Source organism: Gymnodraco acuticeps, unplaced genomic scaffold (genome assembly GCF_902827175.1).
Source record: "Gymnodraco acuticeps unplaced genomic scaffold, fGymAcu1.1, whole genome shotgun sequence".
In the NCBI taxonomy this organism is placed as follows: Eukaryota; Metazoa; Chordata; class Actinopteri; order Perciformes; family Bathydraconidae; genus Gymnodraco; species Gymnodraco acuticeps.
The window spans coordinates 2,770,235-2,793,346 of NW_022989979.1; the positions used below are offsets into that span (position 1 = coordinate 2,770,235).

Sequence of the window (23,112 nt, forward strand, 5' to 3'; positions counted from 1 at the left end):
CTAAGATAAATCATTTTTTACAGTCAGGGATCAATGGGAATACATGTCACCAGGTATGTGTTTTTCTGCAAAAGAAAACCTTCGCCTTCATGCTATACTGGGCAAAACTGTTGGATGGTTGCCTGGTAACGACACAACTAATTATGTGCTCTGGCTTTCACAGTAGAGCAATGTGTCTTATCCTGTGATCCTCTTGCAAACCTTTTTCCTTTGCTGAAAAGAATATTCAAATGGAAGAGTACACAACTGCCTTTCAGATTTTAAATGAGCAGATTTGATTGCATGCCTTTGCATGGTAACTTGTTGAAATGAAACGCTGCATTTGAACATGAATCGGACAAACCTGAAAAAAAATGCAGCATTACTTTTGTACAGCATCGCTCAAGTTTCAAAAGAGGGGTGAGCCACATATTTTCATTGGTGAGTTGGCAAAATTAAAGGACAGAGTAATTAACATGAATGATTGTTTCTAGACCTTTAGTTTGAACTGAGGTGATATTTGACTTTATGCAGCAGCTGATTGAAAGGACCTGTGGGACGGTTGGCAGCCTAGCAGTAAATGTCGCAGATTATTCACTTCCAAGATGGAGTACAGCCTGTAGCTTTAGTCCTAAATCCCACACTTCTTGCCAGTTCTAATAGCCTTGTTGTTGTTGTTTTTGTTGTTGCCAATTACTTTTACTCCTTGACTTTTTTTAATTTAATTAGATCAAAGGGTTTGATCCCCAAAAAACAAATTCTAAAAATGTTTTTCCCCAGTCACATGTATATCCTAGTTATCAATATGCTTTAGATTTGATCAGCCAACACACTGAATGGTGCAGTCATCCATTAAAGACGGTTATATGCAATTATCTGTTTAATGAATATAAGTGACAACACTTTTAATTGATCTTAAAACTCCAACTGTATTGATATGTAGCACATTCAGTACAGCACCATTGCGATTTTAACACTTTTCACTGCCAAGGACACCCTCATGACTTTCTCTAAAGGGATCAGAGTACCCGATCATTTATATGTGTCCTGAAGCAGAAACTGTTCACTCCAAGACACTGACCGCTTTCTAACCTTCGGGCCAAGCTGCCATCCGCAGTTAGATAGTTAAAGGGGGAGTCTAATAACTGGAGCAGTATAAATAAATCCACTCTTCTCTATGGTTTCTGAACAAAAGAGTAGAGCTGGTAAGTGGTAAATGGGGTGCCCAGGTGGCATAGCGGCAGACAGAGGATCCTCCTGCTAGGCCTGGTGTTTCAATGAACTTGGTTTTATTTCTGTATGAAATACTTTCTTGTAGCTGCCTTAGTGACACTTGGACTGGTTAGTTGTCAGGTTTGTTAACTGGTGGGAGGGAATCTGGAGCAGAGAAAAGCTCTGTGCTTCTCTCCCAATGGAACCCCTGTCAGGTCAGAAAAAGGATTGGTGCCTCTGCATGTGTCAGGTGAAACACAAAGTAGTTCAACACCCTCCTAAATTCACCAGTAGGAGCTCGCAGTGACAGGAATTGCTGCACACAGGAGGTCATTTGGTGACAACTAAATTGAAACTTGATTTATAGGCGGAAGTAACATATCAACCTTTTTTAGTCAAGTTTTAAAGTTCAGCACTTGTAATTTCAACCAAGGTACTGGTTATCTCACAAGATCTTTTTTTGCCTGCAGGATATTTTGATGTCCGATATGTTTTGCTCTAAACACAATTTGCCATTGCTCCTTTGAAGTCTAACAAATAATTTTCAAAAATCTACAAAAAATGTCTTCAATGTATTGGTCGTAGGGCTTTTGTGCTTGGTAAACGTGTCTAATGACAATGTGGCATTATTTTAAATATAGCATGCCTATAAAATGTTTTTACACTCAATAAACACATTTTATACTTGTTTTTTTCAAACTAAGTAATAGTCAAACAGATTAGTGTGTGATGGCATTCTAAAACTGTGTTAACACTGTGTTTGTGTTTATTTTCACAGACTGGCAGGAAAGAGAAAGGGGACCCATTGAACTCTGCCATTGATAAGATGACCAAAAAGACCAGGGACCTGCGCAGACAGGTAAGTGCAAGTTTCATGCATCAACTCCATCTCCCTTTAAACACTTTCTGTAAATACACCTTGTTCTACCAAGGTGTATTTACCCATCTCTCATAAACTTCGGACAAAATTCAGTTTTATTTCCCTAATGACGACTCAATTATTATAACAGGTCACAAATACGTACATGCAATTTTAAAGGCAAAATAATGTCCTCCAGCTGGTCACTGTAGTTTTAGGAAATGTTTCTCAAACGGGAGTAAGTAGTGTATTTGTTGGGGACTATTTTCAGCAGCAGATTCTCTCTATGCTCTAATGGGCTATTGCTAACCTGATGTGCCAGATGGCTCGTTACACATAAGCTGTCATTGGAAACTGTTTGAAAAAGGGCAGGGAAAATACTCAATCACATCAACCAATCTGATCGCTGTTCACATTTTTCAGAAGCATTGCACATAGACATATCAATACAATAGGTATCGCAATTAATAACAAATCACAATGCTAGAAAAAAGGTAATTACCCTCCAAGCAACCCCAAGTACTACTGATGAATAAGTAGAGGATTCATGCTGTGATATGCAACATCAGAACTCAAAGCATTATAGATTTATTTTTCATATTATGAAAGAAACTATTGTCTGTTAGATCTTGCAGATTATGAAAATTGATTTAGACACCATGCTTGAAAAGAATATTGTATGATGTTTAATACAATCATTTAAGCATGATTCTAATATACCTGTCCTTCCTTAAGAATACATTTATCATGACTTGTAGCACACATGTTAAGGAAGATTGAAGTACATTCAAGCAGGAATATTGCCCCAGAAACAACAAATGCATTAAAAAACATTGTATACTATTCCGCAACAAACCTTTCCTTCCATGCAGAGCAACACATGTTTCGTGACGCAGGAAAGGCACTTCGGCAACATAGAAAATAGCAACTACCTGCACAAAGTAGCTGTGGTTGTGTCCTTTTAAGACCCAGATCCTTTCTGATGGGAGGCTTTAACTCACCCTCCCGTTGGGCATTTTGTGGGGCGGCCTGACAGGCTGGCAGGTGGTACTCACTCTGACAGGATGTTCTATTGACTCAGGGTTTGGCTTGACAGAATGGGTGTTCTGTTTGAGCTTCAGGATTAGATGGGAGAGAACACTCACAACACACATGCAGACATTACATAGAACTGTGATACTGTAATTATGAGTTTAACAAGTCAGTCACGCCGTGTAGAGATACAAGACCTTCCGGAGGGGAGGAGCACTATTGTGCGTTTGAGCATTTAATTCCCCTACGTCTCCATTGTGAAAGGGATGTATCAAATATTAGAATAGACAAGACAGACAAGTGATAGACAGCATTCGTGAAATGGGAGCAGGTGAGACAACAAGCCTTGTGACAACACCGCTAGATAATTGCATCATTGCATTTCTTTATTCATGATGTTGTGTGTACATACAAGACAATGCTAAGCTGTTTGTTATCCAGGGCACATTCAGTAGATGTCAAGCATGTCCTTCCCACCCACCATTCAATTTTCTAAATACATGTACATTTTAACAACACTACCTAGTCTGATGGAGACAATACAGAGCAGCAATCCATGCACCATTTTGCATCATACTAAAGTTAAAGGAAAGTTTGAATCGCAGCATGACATTAAAAGTAGATTTTCCATCAAAACAACATAACTGAAGAGTGTGTAAGCAACTGTTGGATCTAAATTGCTCAAGAATTACAGGCTGGCAACGTGTTGTTATCCCTGCTGCAAGGAAAATGATTACACAGTTAGTCTTTATTTCACAATAGATATTAATCACCTGCATTTCCTGAAGAGAGACCTTGATTTCCCACTGAAGTGCATATTCAAAGCCGCCTCCAGTTAGGTATTTGTTTTTGCGGTTACATGTTGACCCACACACACACACACACACACACACACACACACACACACACACACACACACACACACACAACACACACACACACACACACACACACAACACACACACACACACACACACACACACAACACACACACACACACACACACACACACACACACACACACACACACACACACACACACACACACACACACACACACACACACACTCACCACTCACACTCACACACACACACACACACACACAATAAAGTAACACATAATAAGTCTACCCACTAGCCTCTTTGAAAGCTTGTACCTCAGCTGGGCAACTTTTTGTTGGCTGGTTTGTTCCTACCAGTCAAAGAAATCTCCTTTTTATCCCCTGGCAACATAACATCAAGACAACAACATCTAGTGTGTCTTTACCTGAAACTTCACTTCTAGCATGCTGTAAGCAGCAGGTGACTCTCTGCTTCCTGCTGCAGGCTACATCTGCTGCTGGCAGCACTGAGGCTTCTTTCATGCCGACCCTCTTATCCAGGATTTGGGCCATAATGATAGCAGCAGTGGTCATTGTCCCTGCTAACATACTGATGAATGTGTTTCATTAATAATGAACAAAACATAAGATAAAGGCATTTTAAGATGAGACACATGTCAAATATATATGAATTATTAATATTTTTGACTTAATAATGCAGGCTTATATGAAATAAATAATGTAAAGAACATTGAAATAACATATGTGAAAAGGTTTTTAAAAATATATTAACACAATTGCGATTTAAAAATGTGTATATCAACTGTGGTCTTCAAATCAAAGCAAACTTTATTTATATAGCTGCTGCGCTCAGGTCCTCTGGGAGGATGTTCCACAGTCGTGGGCTGTAATAATAAAAAGACGCCTCACTGTGGGTTTTTGTTTTCACTTTTGGGATGATTAAAAGGTCAGCACCAGAAGACCTGAGGGTTCTATAGGGCTCATAGGTTAAATCAAATCCAATCAATAGCTAGGCCCAAGACCATTAAGAGCTTTAAAACCCTTAAAAGTATTATAATATTGTGCTGTATGTACACGGCAGTCTTGAAAACACACACACAATTGTTATTAAATTCAGTCAATTCCATAATGAAGCAGTAGCTAGTGAAAGGAGATTAAAGTCGATACAAACCAAGTCCTTCAATTGGTTGAAAATTGATACTTTAATTTGCACCGATGGCAGGCAGCAGAGGTATCTGGCTCAGGAATAAATAAATATCACAGTAAAATAAATACTGTATTTGAAAAAGGAAACAAAAAACAGTAAAAGTATCAATAACATTATTCACCTCAGGGTATATGGGTTTTTTTTGTACGTGTAATTTTAGTATGCTCAAAACAGATTGCCCATCAAATAGCAACTTTTCAACCCTATAAATAACTATATTGATTTATATGTTACACTTCAAAAGCTGGCAAAGCTGTGGCTTCTGGAATTGCATAGCACTTTAATGCACTAAGGGTTTAATAACTCTGATTTACTCATGTTAGTCTGTTAGACTAACAATGAGGTCCGTATTATCTTATCATATACTTCTGTTGATTTGATAGTGAAGATATTGCATAGACCTTTTTTTGGTAATAAATCAATTGCTCTCATGTATTCATGCATTCATAGCTTAAGTGTTATGTTTTTTTTCTTCTAAACCTCTCTAAAAAGGTCAAATTCCACTTGTTTTGCATCAATCTTGATACAGGGTACTTATTATATGTTATAGTTTGGATTCCTAAAGCTTTGTGTCTACTATCCCATCATTCAAGGCTGGTTTTCACTGTAAATAATGGTTTATTTTTGGACAGACACTATCATTTAAAATGTTTTACTATGTTCAATCTGAATTGACTTTAAAATAAAAACATCTATATTGATTCTGACTTTTCTACATCCAACTCACAGCTGTATTATTGCTTTGAGAAAAAAGATTATTAATTTACCCCTTTTAGAAGTGAAGATATAGTCATTTGTTCTGGGCATGTCATTTTCGAGCCTGAGACCTGAAAATCAGGCGTGGGGTTTAACAGGTTAAAGGAATTTGATCTGTGCAACACAGCACAGTAGATGTGGTGTAGGTGTCATGGAGGTGGATGGGTATGAAGCGGCGCAGTGGTCTGTGCATCTGATCATCAGATCAAGGGGGGTGCTGGGGAACTGCAGTTCGAAACCCCGCTCCTGCCGCCACTGCGTCAGGCCGTTGTGTCCTTGGGCAAGACACTTCACCCGGATTTGCTCCTGTGGGTAATGTCCACAGTACATGTATGATATCAATGTGTACTTGTAAAAGCGCCTCGATGACTTTGAGGCGTGAAGATGGACGGTGTGGCGCAGTGCGCTGTGCAATGATCATCAGATCAAGGGGTGAAACCCGCCGCTGCTGCGTCTGTAAAGCCGTAGTGTCCTTGGGCAAGACACTTCACCTGAACTTGCTCCTGTGGGTATTGTCCACAGTGACCATTGCATGTATAAAAAATATGTGTAATGTGTATTTGTAAAGCGCTTTGAGCATCTGGAAAAGCGCTATAATAAATGTAAGGAATTATTATTATTATTATTATTATGAAGCTTATTTGGCTTTCATGTAATAATCACATACAGATCATTTGCCTTTTTATCAACTGCAACCAAAATCTTTCCTAACCCCTTTCCTTAACCTTAATGGGTTATCAATACAACAGTCACCATGCTCAATTACAGTAGAAAATAAATGGAATTGCTTGTTTAAAAAAAGAAAATGGGTGTAATATGGGACTTTCTCTATTCTGATCTTATTTATTATTATTATTTGGTCGTGGATCATATTTTAACTGTTTAAAAGGGAAAATACTGCCGAAACCTGGAGAATTAGCATAATGTTGATACTGTTTTTTTTTGCTGACTATTGCAGGCATTGAAGTCCCAAACTCCTCCACCTTAAATCCACAGAATTGACATGCAAATATTGATCAGATTGCCTAGAGATGAGTGGTTGAGCCCATTAAACCCTATTACAGACCAAATCCTATTATGTCCATTCAACTAGTGATGTAATACTTATTATATATTGTTTTTTTAACGTAATTGTTTCCACGTTGTTCCTCTAAAGAAATACAACATGGCAAATACAAATGTAAGTTGTAAGTTTAACTTAAAAATCAGCTAAACACTTGTTCTGATAAAAACAAAAAACAAGCTAGAAATGCCAGATATTGAATACATGGCAAGGCAAGCTAATGAGAGCTCCTGTAGCTCAGTTATTAGCCCATCAATTGAGGTTTGAAAATGATCAAATCTAACTGACTGTTGTATATCATTATAATAATAATAATGGTAATTTTTGTTTTCAGTTCAGCCTTCAACAATTCAGAACAAAAATACCTGCAATGTTTGTCTTGGCCAAAATGATCTCATCCTGATCCTGAGATATCCAAAGCATGTTTTAAGAATTCTCATTTTCCGACTTTATTTTGAAAAAGGTTTCTATGTTAACAAACCCTACTCCTGTTCCTGAAATCAGAATACATGTATGTATGTATCTGTAGCTTGTGCCTTCTCCCTTTACTTAGTATGTTTTTTAAGCATTACAATAATAATAATAATGATAATAATACATTTGATTGATATAGCACACTTTAAAGACAAACGTCATCTCAAGGTGCTTCACAAAGCTATAAGGAAAAATAAGTAAAAATATATCTAAAGGAGCATATTGGATAAAATATGGCAATATAAAAAATATAAATAAAAGGTTAAGAGCATAAAAGTTTTAAAATAAATAAAGTAAAGGACAGTCAGTAAATGCGGTGTGGAACAGGTGGGTCTTGAGGCATTTCCTAAAAACTGAGAGTGATGCCGAGGTCCGTATGTTCTCTGGAAGCTGATTCCACGTGGCCACGTGGACCCATGGAGGAGAAAGCACGGTTTCCCATGGTGACCATTACTCTAATATATTTGTTTAAGCATTATCTAAAGCCCGTCATTTCCCTTGATTTGGCTTAATTGAGTCATGTTTGTCAACAAGCCAATGCAGAAATTAGTTAACAGGTAGTTGTTTTACCTATGTTTACCTACATTGTCTTTTTTAGGGTATTCCTTCAATTTCTACAGTGATGTCACCAACACTTTTCTGAAAGGTTGAAATATTTTCAACCTAAAGCACTCGGAGTGACCTCAGAAGAGCATGGAGCCTACCACACTAATCATTGTAAACAAATGAAAAAAGAAGCACATGCTACAAAAAAAGCCCAATGATTACATAAGCCCTAACAGAGAATAGGCATACATTGTCAAATCAAGAAATATAATGCCTTTATTTACAAAAAAAGACGTTACACCACATACATAGCTGCCATCAGACCTGCTTTAGCCCCCAACCTTTTTTGGATTGTTTTACACCGGGGAAGAGCTAATAAAGAACAAGCACTACAACCACCTTGCACCTAAATGTTGCGATCAGTGCATCTTGTTTTATCATGGCTGTTTTTGTACTATTTTTTTAAAAACTATGACATGTAATCAACAGTGCAAGTCTAACAGATATTAAGTGATTTTACTAAAAAAACATAATAGGGGACAACAAAAAGACATACAAAAACAGAGCATGTTTCTAAGACTTAAATGGTAAATGGACTGTACTTATATAGCGCTGTATCCAGTTTTTAAGACCCCTCAAAGCGCTTTACATACTACATGTCATTCACCCATTCATACAGAGCAGTGTCCCTTACTCTAGGACCTAACATTCACACACCGTTGGCCATGCCATCGGGAGCAACTTCAGGGTTAAGTATCTTGCCCAAGGATACATCGACATGTTGACTGCATGGACTGGGATAGAACCCACAACCTTCTGGTTGAAAGACGACCGCACTCCCTCGCAGCCACAGTCGTCCAATCTTACATTTTGTCTTCCCTTTGTATCAGTATTAGTAGCTGATTCGACAAAGTTGTTGGAAATGAGCCATGTGTTGTACCCCCTGTCATCATGTCTGTAATGAATGCATCTGTCAAATCATCTCTCTGGGCCATATTTTGACTGATGGCTGCTCTCAGGATTCCCTAAAGCAAAAACCGCCTCACATATTGTTGCTCTCTTTCTCTCCTTGCCTCTCTCTGCTCTGGGACTTTGAAATAATTTCCATTTTTGCCATTAGTTTGTTGATTAGTACAGCTGTTTTTAATTGTTGAGGGTTATCATGTTAAGATGGAACATATGGCTTGTGAGATGTAACTCATTGTTGAGATTAACAATTCAACATTAGCTTTGAATCCCTTTGATACTTTCCTGCAAAACGTTTGTTTGCATGAAAGCTTCATTAGCTATTATTGTAAATTCCCTGTTATCTAAGTTGATCAAAATTACACAGGCAGTTTTGAGCCAGACTAATCCAAATGTATAATTAAACCCTTCCTCTTAAGTAGAGTGACTATGTGATTTACATATGCAAGATAAGAACATCATTAAAGGCATGCTAATGCTGTTCTCATTCATAACACTCCGTTCGATGTCTCAACGCGTATGCAAACAGAAGCATCAATGTCATTACGCCAATCCTGATTGGCTGGTCATCTTGACGTCAACGCTGCGTCGTAGCTTGCGCTACGACGCAGCGTCATTCAAACACCTCTTCTCGCTTCAGAGCACATCTCGATTTATCAGTAACCGGGCTAGCTTAACGGTCCACAGACTGAACCCAAAGCTAACATTTGGTCGACGGGCGCTTGCCGGTTACTTTTTTGCTTTGCAAGAAGACTGAACAATATTAACACACCAGTTAATATTGTAATCTGCCTCGCCGTTCTTTCTGTTGAAATAACGGTAAGGTTTGATTTTTTTCTTCAAGCTAGTAACATACCTGTTGCTAGTTTGTTCTTCCCTCCCCACCGACACCACGGTAAAGAGGACGTTTTCTTTTCTCTCTCACACCAGAGGAGACAGAGATAAAAAAGGTATTAACACACCAGTTAATATTCTTTAAAGAATCAAATCTACACCGTCGCCTTTTTTCCTTTCAGACTAACGGCAAGGTTGGATTTTTTCTCATTAACGTACCTGTTACTAGCGTGTCCACTCCACGCCGACGATCGAAGATGGACCCTTCTCTCCCTTACACCAGAGGAGTCAGGGACTCGGAGGCTCGGCTATGCGGCTGCAGGTTTAAAATGTCAGGCACAGACTCACACCAAGTCTGCTCGTCCTGCCTCGGGCTGGAACACGCCCGGGAGGCTATTGATAACCCCGGCTTGTGCAGGCATTGTACACGCTTCACCATGAAGAGCCTCCGCCGACGGTTAGCACGCCAAGCTAGCTTGTCGGGACAGGACCCCCTCATATCCGCTGATTCGCCGTCTGGCAATCAAGACATGGTGGCGTCCGCCGCAGAGATTGAGCCCCGCGCTGTGTCAGCTCAACAACAGCGACAGCCACTGAACCGGAGCCCCACGCCGTTTTAGGCTGGGACCCGGTGGCGGCAAGAGCCGCGAGAGCGGAGCCCCGCACTGTGTCAAGCTGGGGCTCCCAATTGGACCTCACCATGGTTCCACCCGCGGAGGATGTCCTGGAGTTGGACTACATGGAGGACGAAGAGGATACCTCTGAGTTCCTCCTGTCTGACTTGGATGGAGATGACATCTTCGTTTCATCGGCTCAGGCTGTGAAGCCGGGAGCAATGTCCGCTCCCCCAGGCGAGAGCACACCAGCTTCGCCCGTCCTAAGCATGGACTTGCAGGCCGTGTGTCACCGCGCTGCGTCCAGGCTGGACATCCCATGGCCTGAAGTGGCCAAGGAGACCTTCAGATCTCGCTACGAGGGGAAGAACTTGCCCCAAGCAGCGAGGACGAAGAGGCAGCCATTTCCAGTCTTTCCGGAGATGCTGGACGAGGTGTCGGTCTCGTGGAGAGACAGTCCCTTCAGCAACAAGGCCCCAATCCAGGGTGCCTCCTCCCTGGACTGTGACGGTATGGAGAGGCTCGGCCTGCTCCGCATGCCGCCCATGGAACCGCTGGTGGCAGCCCACCTACAACTGAGGCTGGCTTCGACACCAAGCAGGAACCCCATGCTACCGACAAAGGCAGACCGGTTCCAGTCAGCGATGACCGAACGGGCCTATAAAGCTGCAGCTTTGTCCGCCAGGGCTCTCAACGTCTCCTCGCTGCTGACCGCCTACCAGGCGGAGCTTTGCGAGGACATGTCGAGCAGACCTGAGCCTGCCGTGTGGGACGAGATCGCAGCGATCACGGACATTTGCCTCCGTGTGCAGCGCTGTGCAGTCCAAGCCACGGGCAAAGCGCTGGGAATGATGGTGGTACAGGAGAGAGCCAGGTGTCTCAACCTGACGAACCTTCCAGACCGGGAAAAAGAGGATGTTCTGGACATGCCTATTGTTCCCGAGGGCATATTTGGCTCCGCTCTAGCTTCAATGCAGCTGAGGTGCAAGTCAAAAAGGAAGGGAGACGAGGCTCTCCAGCTCTGTCTCCCCCGAAGGGTCCAGCCGCCACCTCCAATGGTCCCGCGGCAGGCCTTCACCCAAGCTGTCTCACGTCCTGCCCGGTTCAAAATACCGAAGCAGCAGAGACCGCAGCCCGTCCCGGGTCCCCAGCCCAGGCACGAGGTAAGAGGGAGCTGGCCAAGAAAATCTCTGGTCCCGGCAGCTGCCGCTCAGGTGCAGCCGACCCAGGTTTTCAGCCACCAGGCGAGGAAGAAGAAGCGGACAGCCTGACAGCCTCCTCTCCTCTCCTCGATGAAGGAGCTGGAAGTTCCCTGTTCCCCAGCTCCAGAGCACGTTCCAGTGTTAGATGCTCATGTGTTTCGGGGTGCCACCATGCCCCCATCTTCCCGCCGCCTCGAGTGATGCCAGAACGTCATCCTCAAGTTCGCGCCATCAGGGAAATGGACTTAACGTCAAAGACAGCAAGTTCCGCTGCCTGTTTAAGTCACACAAACACATGTCATCATTGTTGTTTCAAAATAAATCATTTTCCAATGTCGTTTCCAGGCTTGAAGCCAAGGGCGCAGTCAATAAAAATGAAAAGAAAAACAATAAAAACAATAAACAGTCTGCCCCTCTTTTGAGAGCGGCTACGGCCTCTCTCAAAAGGCGGACAATAGACGGGATTGTGAAGGCACCACTGCCATGCGCATGCGCAGTGTCAGCCGGGGTTGTCAACCTGGGGTACCACCGTGTTCAGACACTAGAGGGCCCTATAACACAACAAATAGAGACACTGAGGGCAGATGACAGAGCTGTGACATTTCCGCTCGCTTTGAGAAGCGACAAGTGGAGGATGCTCACAGATTCTGCTTGGGTTTTCAAGACAGTAACACGGGGCTACAGGCTCCAATTCGCTGTCACCCCCCCTCACTTCTCGGGCATTCTGTATTCACAGGCCCGGGGAGAGTCGGCCCATATTCTAGAGCAAGAAATGTTCTCGCTGCTAGAAAAGAAGGCTATATCGATAATACCCGCCGAACAGAGTCAGAGCGGCTTTTATTCCAAGTATTTCCTCGTTCCCAAACGGGGAGGGAACGGAATTCGGCCAATACTAGATTTGAGAGCTCTGAACAAATATCTCAAAAGATACAAATTCAGAATGCTCACTCACACATCTCTGTTGCGTCTCGTGCGCCAAAACGACTTGTTCACATCAGTCGACCTGAAAGATGCATATTTCCACATCCCAGTATATTACCCACACAGGAAATATCTGAGGTTCGCCTTTCAGGGTGTCTGTTACGAGTACAGAGTACTTCCCTTCGGTCTGTCTCTCAGCCCGCGAGTGTTTGTACGGTGTACGGAAGCCGCGATAGCCCCGTTAAGACAACAGGGTATTCGCCTGGCAACTTATCTGGACGATTGTCTCCTTCTCGCACAGTCGGAGCCAGAGGCTATTACGCAGACGAATGTCCTCGTAAAACACCTGCTCGACCTGGGTTTTGTAATAAACACAGAAAAGAGCATGTTGTCCCCAGCCCAGACTGTACTCTTCCTGGGCCTACACCTGAATTCGGTGCCCTTTACAGCCCGCTTGTCAGCAGAGAGAGTGAAAGCCTTCAGGGCTTGCCTCGCTCATTTCCAGCCGCGCAAATATGTTCTCTTCAGATCATGTCTGCGGTTGCTGGGGCTCATGGCGTCAGCCATTCTGGTGGTACGACTGGGACGCTTACACATGAGGGAGTTTCAGCGCTGGGTAGCTGCCCTCAGATTGGACCCCACGCGTCATGACGCGCGGAGAGTGATGGTCACTATGAAATGCGTAATGGCTCTGCGCCACTGGCTACACCCGACTTTTCTAGTACGGGGCGTACCTATGGGTGCTGTCCTATAAGCAATGTCCTATAAGAAGGTGGTCACCACAGACGCATGTCTGACGGGCTGGGGGTGTATATACGAAGGTCGACCTGTGAGGGGTCTCTGGAGCAGAGACCTCCCACGGTCACACATAAATGATCTGGAGCTTTTAGCGGTGTTCCTCACCCTGAAACGCTTTCTGCCTTTTCTAAGAGGACATCATGTCCTCGTGAGGACAGACAACACGACCACAATATCGTATATAAACCGCCAAGGGGGTTTGCGTTCTCTCCAGTTACACATGCTGGCACGCAAACTGATCTTATGGAGCTGCGGACGTCTCCTCTCTCTGAGAGCGACGCACGTACCAGGAGTGATGAACCTCGGGGCGCGATTTAAACACACCGTTAGGCGTGGACGCGCTTGCGCACGTTTGGCCGGTCCTTCTGTACGCGTTCCCACCCCTGGCTCTGATACCCCCAACTCTGGCCAGAGTGAGGGAACAACGCCACACACTTATCCTGATAGCTCCGCACTGGCCTGCAATGTACTGGCTGGCGGAGATATATCAGCTGCTGTGCAGGCAGCCGTGGCAGCTCCCACTACGCAGGGACATACTGTACTGTCTCAGGCGGGGGGGGGGGCGATCTTTCACCCACACCCAGAGCGCTTGGCACTATGGGCCTGGCCCGTGAGTGGTACAATCTGAATATAGTGGGGCTTCCTCAGAAGGTGATAAACACTATTCAGAGTGCAAGAGCTTCCTCCACCAGGTCTCTCTATGACTGTAAGTGGAGGGTGTTTGAGGAGTGGTGCCTTCAAAAAGGACACATCTCTTTTCAATGTCCTGTCGGGGTGATTTGATCATTTCTACAGGACTTAATTGATAAACACAGAGCTTTCTCTACGATCAAAGTGTACCTGGCTGCTATTGCTGCATGCCATGTGGGCTTTGAGGGAAAGACGGCTAGCCAACATCCTTTGGTCTGCCGTTTTATGAAAGGGCTCGCAGGCTCCTCCCTGTTTCCAGGTCACTGGTGCCCTTATGGGACTTGGCAGTGGTTTTAGATGGGCTCACTCGACCTCCATTTGAACCCCTGGAAGAAGCTGACATGAAACACCTGTCACTGAAGACAGTGCTGTTACTGGCTCTGGCATCTGCCAAGCGAGTCAGTGACATTCATGCGCTCTCTGTACATCCTTCGTGCACTCAGTTTGCCCCGAGGCAAACGAGAGTGTTGCTGAAGCCCAACCCTGCCTTTATACCTAAGGTGGTTGGCTCATGTACCCCAATTGACATTGCGGCATTTCCTCCGCCGCTGTGTTCCTCTGAGGAACAGTGGCCGAATTTGCTGTGTCCAGTTTGTGCTTTACGCATCTATATGGACAGGTCAAAAGAGTTTCGTTGTAATGACCAACTCTTTGTATCCTGGGCTAACCCTCAGAAGGGCAAGCCCGTTACCAGGCAACGGCTCTCCCACTGGATTGTGGAAGCGATTGCTCTGGCTTATACGAGTCAGGGTTTGCAGGCACCAACGGGCCTGCGTGCTCATTCTACTCGTGGACTGGCTACATCCTGGGCTTTGTTCAAGGGTGTTTCAATCCAAGACATCTGTGCAGCAGCGAGCTGGTCCTCGCCGCTCACTTTTGTCCGCTTTTACAGGCTAGATATCTCTGCTCCAAGTGTGGCCCGCGCAGTGCTGGGTCCCGTGTTGAGACAGAGTTCTGCCTGTTAAGTTCTGGTTGTTTTTGGTGATTTTCGAGATAAGCATGTCTAGCAATACGGGAGTTTCAATATCCCATAGTGAGACATCGAACGGAGTGTTATGAATGAGAACTATAGGTTACTTACGTAACCCCAGTTCTCAGAGTAACATTAAGTGAGATGTCTCACCAGACGGCCCTTCTTGCTAAGGCGAAGCGAGAAGAGGTGCTTATTTTTGAATGGCTGCGTCGTAGCGCAAGCTACTTAAAGGGTGGGTGGATTCCCTGACGTTGACGTCAAGATCACCAGCCAATCAGGATTGGCGTAATGAGATTGATGCTTCTGTTTGCATACGCGTTGAGGCGCATCCCATAGTGAGACATCTCACTTCATGTTACTCTGAGAACTGGGGTTACGTAAGTAACCTATAGTTCTGTATCTGTTCATCATATTAATTGTGTAAGGTTAAACAGCTAATTTTGGCTTTTAAATTGACCAATCAAGTGGGTAATATTTGCCTGCTCACACAAAGCTATTTCCAGACAGAATATGTATATGGCGAGATTTCTTCATTTATTATAATTTGTGCCTTTAATGACAATGTCTGATCTTGTCATCATATTCCAGCTAGAGCTAAAGCTACAATTCCACAATTCCAGTACTTGATACAAATACCAAGAGTTCCAAATGTGTGTATATAGTGTATTAGTACTCAATGGTTAGTTGAGCAACCTTGAATATGTTTTTGACTTAAGGTGAGGTCCTAATCATGAAAAGGGTTGGAAGACACTTTTCTAAAGAATTGGTCGCAGAGTGAGAATGGAGCAGCCCTGAAGGTTAAGAAGGGAGTATCACTCATACATCACCACCCAATGATGTTTAATACCCACCCTATTGGTATTAAACAGTCCAATAATCCCTGGCTTTGGTCCCTGAAGTAAGCATAGCTGCCAGGGTTCTGCCTGCCACCACAAACACAGATTTTGGTAACAGCACACTCGAAGACGATTACATATTTTGATTAGATTATGAAACCCCCATCATTATTCAGATAACTGAGGTGAATGCAGGTGAACAGCCAGCGTGTCCTGAACAATGTCTTCCAGTGCCAGTTCTCTATAAACCCTTTTAATGCATAATCCTAACATGTGCAACCTCTTCTTGTTTCTGAAACTAGATTCCCCTGGCTAGTGTTTTATTTTTGCAGGATATTCAATAAAGGCTCAGAGATGCTGTATCTAATGTGTTTGTCCTTAGACTGCTGATGATAAGTCAGTCCCTCTTCACCCCTTTCATTTCTCCACTCTCCTCTCACTAATCATCTTCCCATGCTCCCCGATATATATCATATATGAGAGCTATTACTTAAATTTGGATTTGCTCAGGCTGTTTCCCTTCAGCCGTGACTCCGGACGTTTATGCTGTGATTGCTCTTGACATTTTAATAAGAAACTTTCCTGTGCTGACCCCAAGGTACCAACAGCTATGTGTTATGAATCACAAGTGAAACATAGCAAAACTGTGTGCAACTGTAAACAGACCAAAATCCAGCATACCTTCATATTGGTAACACCTTTACATGTTGAATTGTAAATAAGTCATACCTTAATGTGTCTACACAGGATAATTAACTTGATACGCTGCAATGCTATGAATATGAATTGATTTATTTGTTTTTGAGTCATAGACTGATCATAAGGGTTGTTTGCCACTGACTGAGCAGGTGTCTAATACCACAAAATGCAAACATGTTCCCAATTAATAAGCAAATATGCCAAATTAATGCTAATCTCATCTTTGAAGCCCTCCCACTTATCATCGAGAAACACAGATATGTGTCTGTAGACCTTTATTATATATACATCATCTTGTTAGCCACTTCACTTTCAGGTGGGATTTGCTGGCAGTAATCTTAGATCAGTCCCCCCTTTGGTTTGCCAAAATAAAATGAAAAGCTAAAAGATAAGAGGCATGATGGAGGGAGGAGTGCAGGTATAATTAAACTATGTTTTGATGTATTAATTGCATTACAGATATATTTGGTTAATTGAACCATGCATATTGGCATACCATTGGCATTGATTATGTAACCATTGATCTTCACTGTATGCCAAATTGGTGCAGAGTCGGACGCTCAATGAAATTGTCCACAAAAGTATCAATTTTATCCAGGTTTGAATGTTTCAACATCTCATTGCAGATCTCTTGACATTAATACCTTTAACATGATCTTTCTTGAGAGCCTTTGCAAGGTTTTTCAGAGATGTTCTCCCATTCAGCCAAAGCATTGTAAGGTTCAGCATTAATGTTGATTTGGATTGGTCATCCAATTCATTTTAGGTGTCGGTTGGGGTCAGGGCTTTGTCCAGGCAAGGGAACTCAAAAAACCATTTCTTCATGCATGAAACATCCATTTTGATTTTGATCAACACCATGTCATGGACCTCAATATATGCATGCAGCATTGGGCGTGGCACTGCATTATTATCACAGAAAGCGATATCCTAATTCAATTAAGTGGCTCTTGTCCAAATTATGAAAGCAGCTTAAATGTGTCCAATAATTTATACAGCTTCGTAGTGTATTTTTCAGTGCCTATCCGTCTGTCTGACAGCAGTCCTAGCTCACTATGTTTTTGTATGTGTAACTTGTCTCTTCAGCCTTTGTGCTTCCAATAGCATTTCTGTAAAAACAATATGTATGGCACCGTATAAAACCAAGGGTACAATTTCAAAACTCAAAAAGTCTCCAATCTTAATATGTAAAACAAAAACCTGATGCATTCAGAGCTCCAATCAATGTGGCACCGCATGAATGGGGGGGGGGGGGGGAAGAGCCGCCCTACTCTATTATAATGAGCAGAGCCTGTGCTATCTATCGGAATTCCAGGTCTATTTCCTTTAAGTGTTAGCGAAATACAGAGGGAGTGTTAGAGGAGAGATGGTGGGGGTGGAGCAAAGAGGGAGGTGAGATCTGAAAGATTGAAGATGGATTTCTGTGGGAGAGGTGTGTGGGCATTAGAATGCTGATGGTGCAGGAGAGGCTCTTTCTTGGGAAATCACTCGTCTGCCTCAGTTTTTCTCTCAAACCAACTGTCAGAATCAGTTTCACTGTTGGGCATTTATGAGTATCCTGAGGCCTAGCGCACGCTTACACTTGCTATGAATATGCGTGTGTATGTGCCACCAACTGGTGATTGATCTTCAGCAACAACAAAAACAAGTATTTCTACACAGAAGATGTCCAACAAAAGTTTTCCACTAATCCGTTGCTTCTAATTAGGCCTCAGTTAAAAATGTAAATGTAAATCTTATTCCTACCTTACACCAAAAACAGTCTGGTCAACCAGGTATTTTATGGTTTTCTTCAAACATACAGAGAGAGGTGTTGTAACACCTTGTAAAATAAGCTTTGGCAATACTATGTTTTTGATATGGTCATGCCAATAAAGCTCATTTCAATTTGAATGTTATTTTGTTTGTTTGTTATTTTGTGATTTTAGGCTTTCATACTCTAATGATTTTCACACATACGATAGTTTTGGTGATCCTATGATGGAAAAAACATGACCCAAACATGTTCTGTGTCCCATTATTCACTGATTTTCTGTTAGTGTGAAATAAACAAATGTAGTTGTGTGATAGTATATGCAACAAATGTGACGGACATCACAAGCACTGCATTGTTTATTAAATTCCTTATCCAAACATTCCTTTCAGCTCTTTAATTGTGTTTCTGCAACTTAGTATGCATATTTACACCTTTGTGTCTACTTAAATTTGTCACTCTCCTAATGTGAACACTTCACACTCTAAACCTGGTTAGAATAAGTATTAATTCATGACACATTGATAGGTTGTGGGTAAGGCAATCATTGTCGCTCTCTCCATTCCTCTGCATTACTGTATTTACCCCAGTGAGAGAACATTGTTTAAGTGATCTGAGTGAACGCCAACAAACCAGACTTTTCTCTCACTTTCCGAGAATGATAGTGTTTTTGTCATACCTTTATCCGGTGCTTCAACAACACTAGCATAATGTGAAGATAGTTTCTGGCAATGCAAAATGTGCATCTTCCCTGAATCCCCACCCTTCCCACCAAGTGACAGGATAGCAAGGTAACACAATTACACTGAGTCTGCTGAGTCAAAGGATGCAACATACACAAGTAACATGTCTATCAGTCTCATGTTTTGTCATTCAATGAATCTCAATACACATCTCATCAAATCAGTGATCGAAGATTATAGAGATCCGGTTAAAGTAGTGCTTACAGAGAGACAGTGGGCTTCAGGTTGTTTACAGCATTCACAGACCTGTCATGTCCACTAGACGGGCCACATCTATTCTCTTTCCAGAAGCAATAGTGATGGATTATTTGCCCTTAGGAACCCATAATACACTATTCTTCTCTTCCACTCGGTGGACTTACAATTAAGTTTGTAATTGATGCAGGTTATTTAAGTGCGATTGACAGACTTGGATATATATTTGTTGTTTGTTTAATTACTTTTCTCTCTTCAGTCAAAGCTATGAGCCTTCATTAACATCTCTTGCTGCTTAAACATTTAATTAAAAAAAACGTGGTCACATTGTTTGCTTTTCATCTAATCATAGAAGATGTCTTGAAAAGTCAAACACATTTGTCACACATGTTGTTAATTAGACCCTTTTCACTTTAATGACTTCATTTGAATGTGTGTAGTAGAGCTCATTGAGACATGTGTATGTGCTGTGCATACTAGTATTGTGTATTAATCATCATTGTGTTACTTAATATTGCTTTCCTCATGATACAGATGTTAAACTTTTATGTTACTGTTGCAATAGCAGTGCACTGATTACAATAATGTATTAAAACAGCCTAATAAAATGTAATTTACTGTGTTAATAATTCTAAATATGGTATAGTATTTTCACACCCTCATACAATTGCACTTTTAGTGGTGAATCAAAACTAATTAAATAATGGTTGCTTTTACAACCGTTAATTTCCTTATAACAATTAAATGGTGGTGCTACATGTCTGGGAATCCACCTTTTGTCTCTGGAGTGTATTATTGTCTGTCTTACTGGTCTCATGTGACTAACTCCCTCTTTGTGTAAGATAAAGGATTTGTCTGTTGTTGTTTCTATACTGCTCATCAGATATCCCATGGAGAAACCTCAGACTCTTTTTACTGTCTTATAAAACAGCCAGTCCCCTTCCAGTTTGGTTAAAAAAATTATCCCATAAACAAGATATAAGTCTCAAAGTCTACCCTAGTAAATGGCCCTCTGGGAGAGATGACACCTTACAAGCAATATGCACTCCTGTCCATTGAGAGCCGGCCTCCTCTTTTTTCCTCTCCCTCTTTCTTCGCCTCTCTCTGTCCTTTCACCCCATTATGTTACTACATCATATTAATCCCAATGCTAAGTGATATGCAATCATTGCCAAATGTAATACAGTGAAGTCATCTGCAATAATATTAATGATATGACCTCTTCCCCATCTCTCTTCTTCTGCATTCTAGTTGCGAAAGGCAGTGATGGACCACATCTCAGACTCTTTCCTGGAGACCAATGTCCCGCTGCTGGTGCTCATTGAAGCGGCCAAGAGTGGAAACGAGAAGGAGGTCAAGGAGTACGCCCAGGTGTTCCGTGAACATGCTAACAAGCTGGTGGAGGTCAGTCATACATTGTACATTGGGGCACACACATATACCCATATATATTATTACTGGCTAGCTCAGAACTTAAAGAGTAAGGTGCGAACATACGTATAAGCAATGCCGAGTAGGTCACCATAATGGTGCCTAGAATTAAGATTATCACCAGCCCACAGAGGCTATTGTTCCTACTGAGCAATACAACTCTGCTCATTCAAAAAGAAAAGGATCAAGTTGGCCTGCTGAACACCTAAATGTTTATATTACAAATAGTTATATTGGCAAAAATATTATTTTGTCATTTGGTATTATTTGATACCTTTAATAGAACTGCTTACTGGAAGAAAATAAAAGGAATTAAAAACGTATGTAATATACTGTAGATCAGGTACAGTATGTATGTATTATATATGTTCCCACATACACTATCAACATTCATACACCTTTTCAACCGTGCACATTCTTTCTTCAAGTGCAGGAATTATGAAGCAAAAGTAATTGTGGTAACTTGATGAGATACAACTCACATCAAAACGTGTTTATCTCCATAACTGCATGTACATATTTGCTTCAAAAGTAACATGCTCGTTTGTAGCTCAGCTTGCACAGCTCAGCCTCTTCGAGTGGTTTCGATGCTTTTCGTGGGGTCTTTGTTTTTGGCTCTGGAACTGATTCCCCCAAGTGAATGTGAAAGTCCTATTGTGTTACCTCTGTTCACATAATTACAGAGAAAGCTCAAGGGTATGATTGGGAAAGATGGCCTTGTAGATCAACACCTCTTAAGTGTTTTGTTATTGCACATCTGTGCACATTGACTAATCATTTACTTCATCCTGGCGGAGGAAGGGGACTGACATTTGCCCATCCAGTCATCATGTGTTATGTGCACCTGAAGAGGGCTTATGTGGTTCTTTCTTTGGGTCACTTGGGCAGCATCTGTTGAAATATGAAGTGTCAGGAAGGTAACTAGTATCCACCTACCCTCTGTCTAACATAATTGACAAAATACTATTGAGCCCTATTCTATGTTTTAGTAGAAGAAACCTTTGTCTTTGAAAAAGGCTGTGCAGACAGTCCATGATTCAAAGGCACAAGGTCATCTTTACAGACCATACAATACAAAGGTGATGGAGGACACATTGTTGTGATACTCTGCTCAGCTTTGAAGTCCTCTCAGCTTAAGGGATTTGACACATTTCAAGGTTAATAAATGTACTATATCATAAGGAGTGTAGGTATGTTTGTTTTGCAGTCACCCCCTCTGCAGTGGGATATAAGGAACAGTCCTGTAATAAATCCCTCTGCCCTTCAGTGGGTGTTTCTTTTTGTTCTCTTGGCCCCTTCAAAGGAGCCTTTAGAACCCTTGATGTGAGCCGTCTCTTAACATACTGTCACTTAAAACAACACTGCTGCTTCCTTTGCCAACAGCTACAAAGTGAGTGACTTGGGTGACCTTTTGGTCTGCTTCAGCTGTTTGCTGATGAGGGAGGATCTAGCTGATGCTTCCCCCTTAAAATATATTGTTTGCATCCAACAATGGTAAAACTTTGATTAGCCCAAGGACATCTTAGGCAGATACATTCTATTATTCTGATGAAGAGTAAATGGGTGGGGACGGGGGACATTGCTTTTGCCCCCTGACTTTTTTGCTTTGTTATGTAAAGCATGTGCAACAGTGAGGTACAAAGGCGTTGTTTGCATGCTAAGGAGATAGAGCATAAGCCCCAGTCCAAGCTGAAACTAGCTCATTGACTGTGCAATGGCTCAGTGTTAGCAGACATGAATCTATGTACAGCTATTTATGTGCAATTGTATTGTGAATGATCTTATACATCTAAAAAATAAGGCAACTTGTGTGTGTGTTTATTAATATCCAGCATTGTGGGGAAATTGGATAAACAAAACCAATAGGCACTTTCGCACCGGAGTACTTTTCCCAGGAATAGTTCCGATAGTTCTTGGGATTTTGCGTTCACACCAAAAAGATCTGGAACTAGAACTTTTTTTCGGGAACCTTTTCACCCCTTTTCAGTCCCTGCTAGAGAGGTGGTACTTTCCTGGGGAGTAAAAGGTTCCAATTTCTGATTGGCTGGGCGAATTGCAAACCACGCCCTGTAAAACTCAGAAAAGTTTTTTGAAGCCGCCATTTTATTTGCTCGCATTAGCATTATTAGCATTAACATTAGCCCAGCGCACCAAAAGAGAGAGACTAACTTATGGCAACACAAAACAAAACGTGGGAGCAGTGATTTACCCGGGACTTCAGCTGGCAGTATACGCCGTGAAGTTGTTTGCGGCCTGCCAGTAAACCCAAAGCAGAAGAAGAAGAAGTGACGTCAGCGGCTTCATTTGCGTAATCCTCCCTCCGGTGTGAACGCGATCTACTAGATAGTTCCGGAACTAAAGAGTTCCGGGAAATTATATTCCGGGAACTATTCCTGGGAAAAGTACTTGGTGTGAAAGCGTCAAATGTCTGAATTTTTTTTTTTGTACTCCTGTTTTTTTTTTCTTCTGTAAAGCGACATTTGGTCC

The 23,112-nt window shown here is 42.2% G+C and overlaps 1 protein-coding gene across 1 annotated transcript in view; it reads left to right on the forward strand.

Moving 5' to 3' along the window:
• The window catches only part of ctnna2 (catenin (cadherin-associated protein), alpha 2), a 339,515-nt gene that overhangs the window by 229,257 nt on the left and 87,146 nt on the right, over positions 1-23,112 (forward strand). The window contains exons 8-9 of the mRNA XM_034211748.1: positions 1,970-2,050; positions 20,446-20,598. Coding sequence (XP_034067639.1) covers positions 1,970-2,050; positions 20,446-20,598 — 234 coding nt within the window. The remainder of the gene's footprint in view (positions 1-1,969; positions 2,051-20,445; positions 20,599-23,112) is intronic.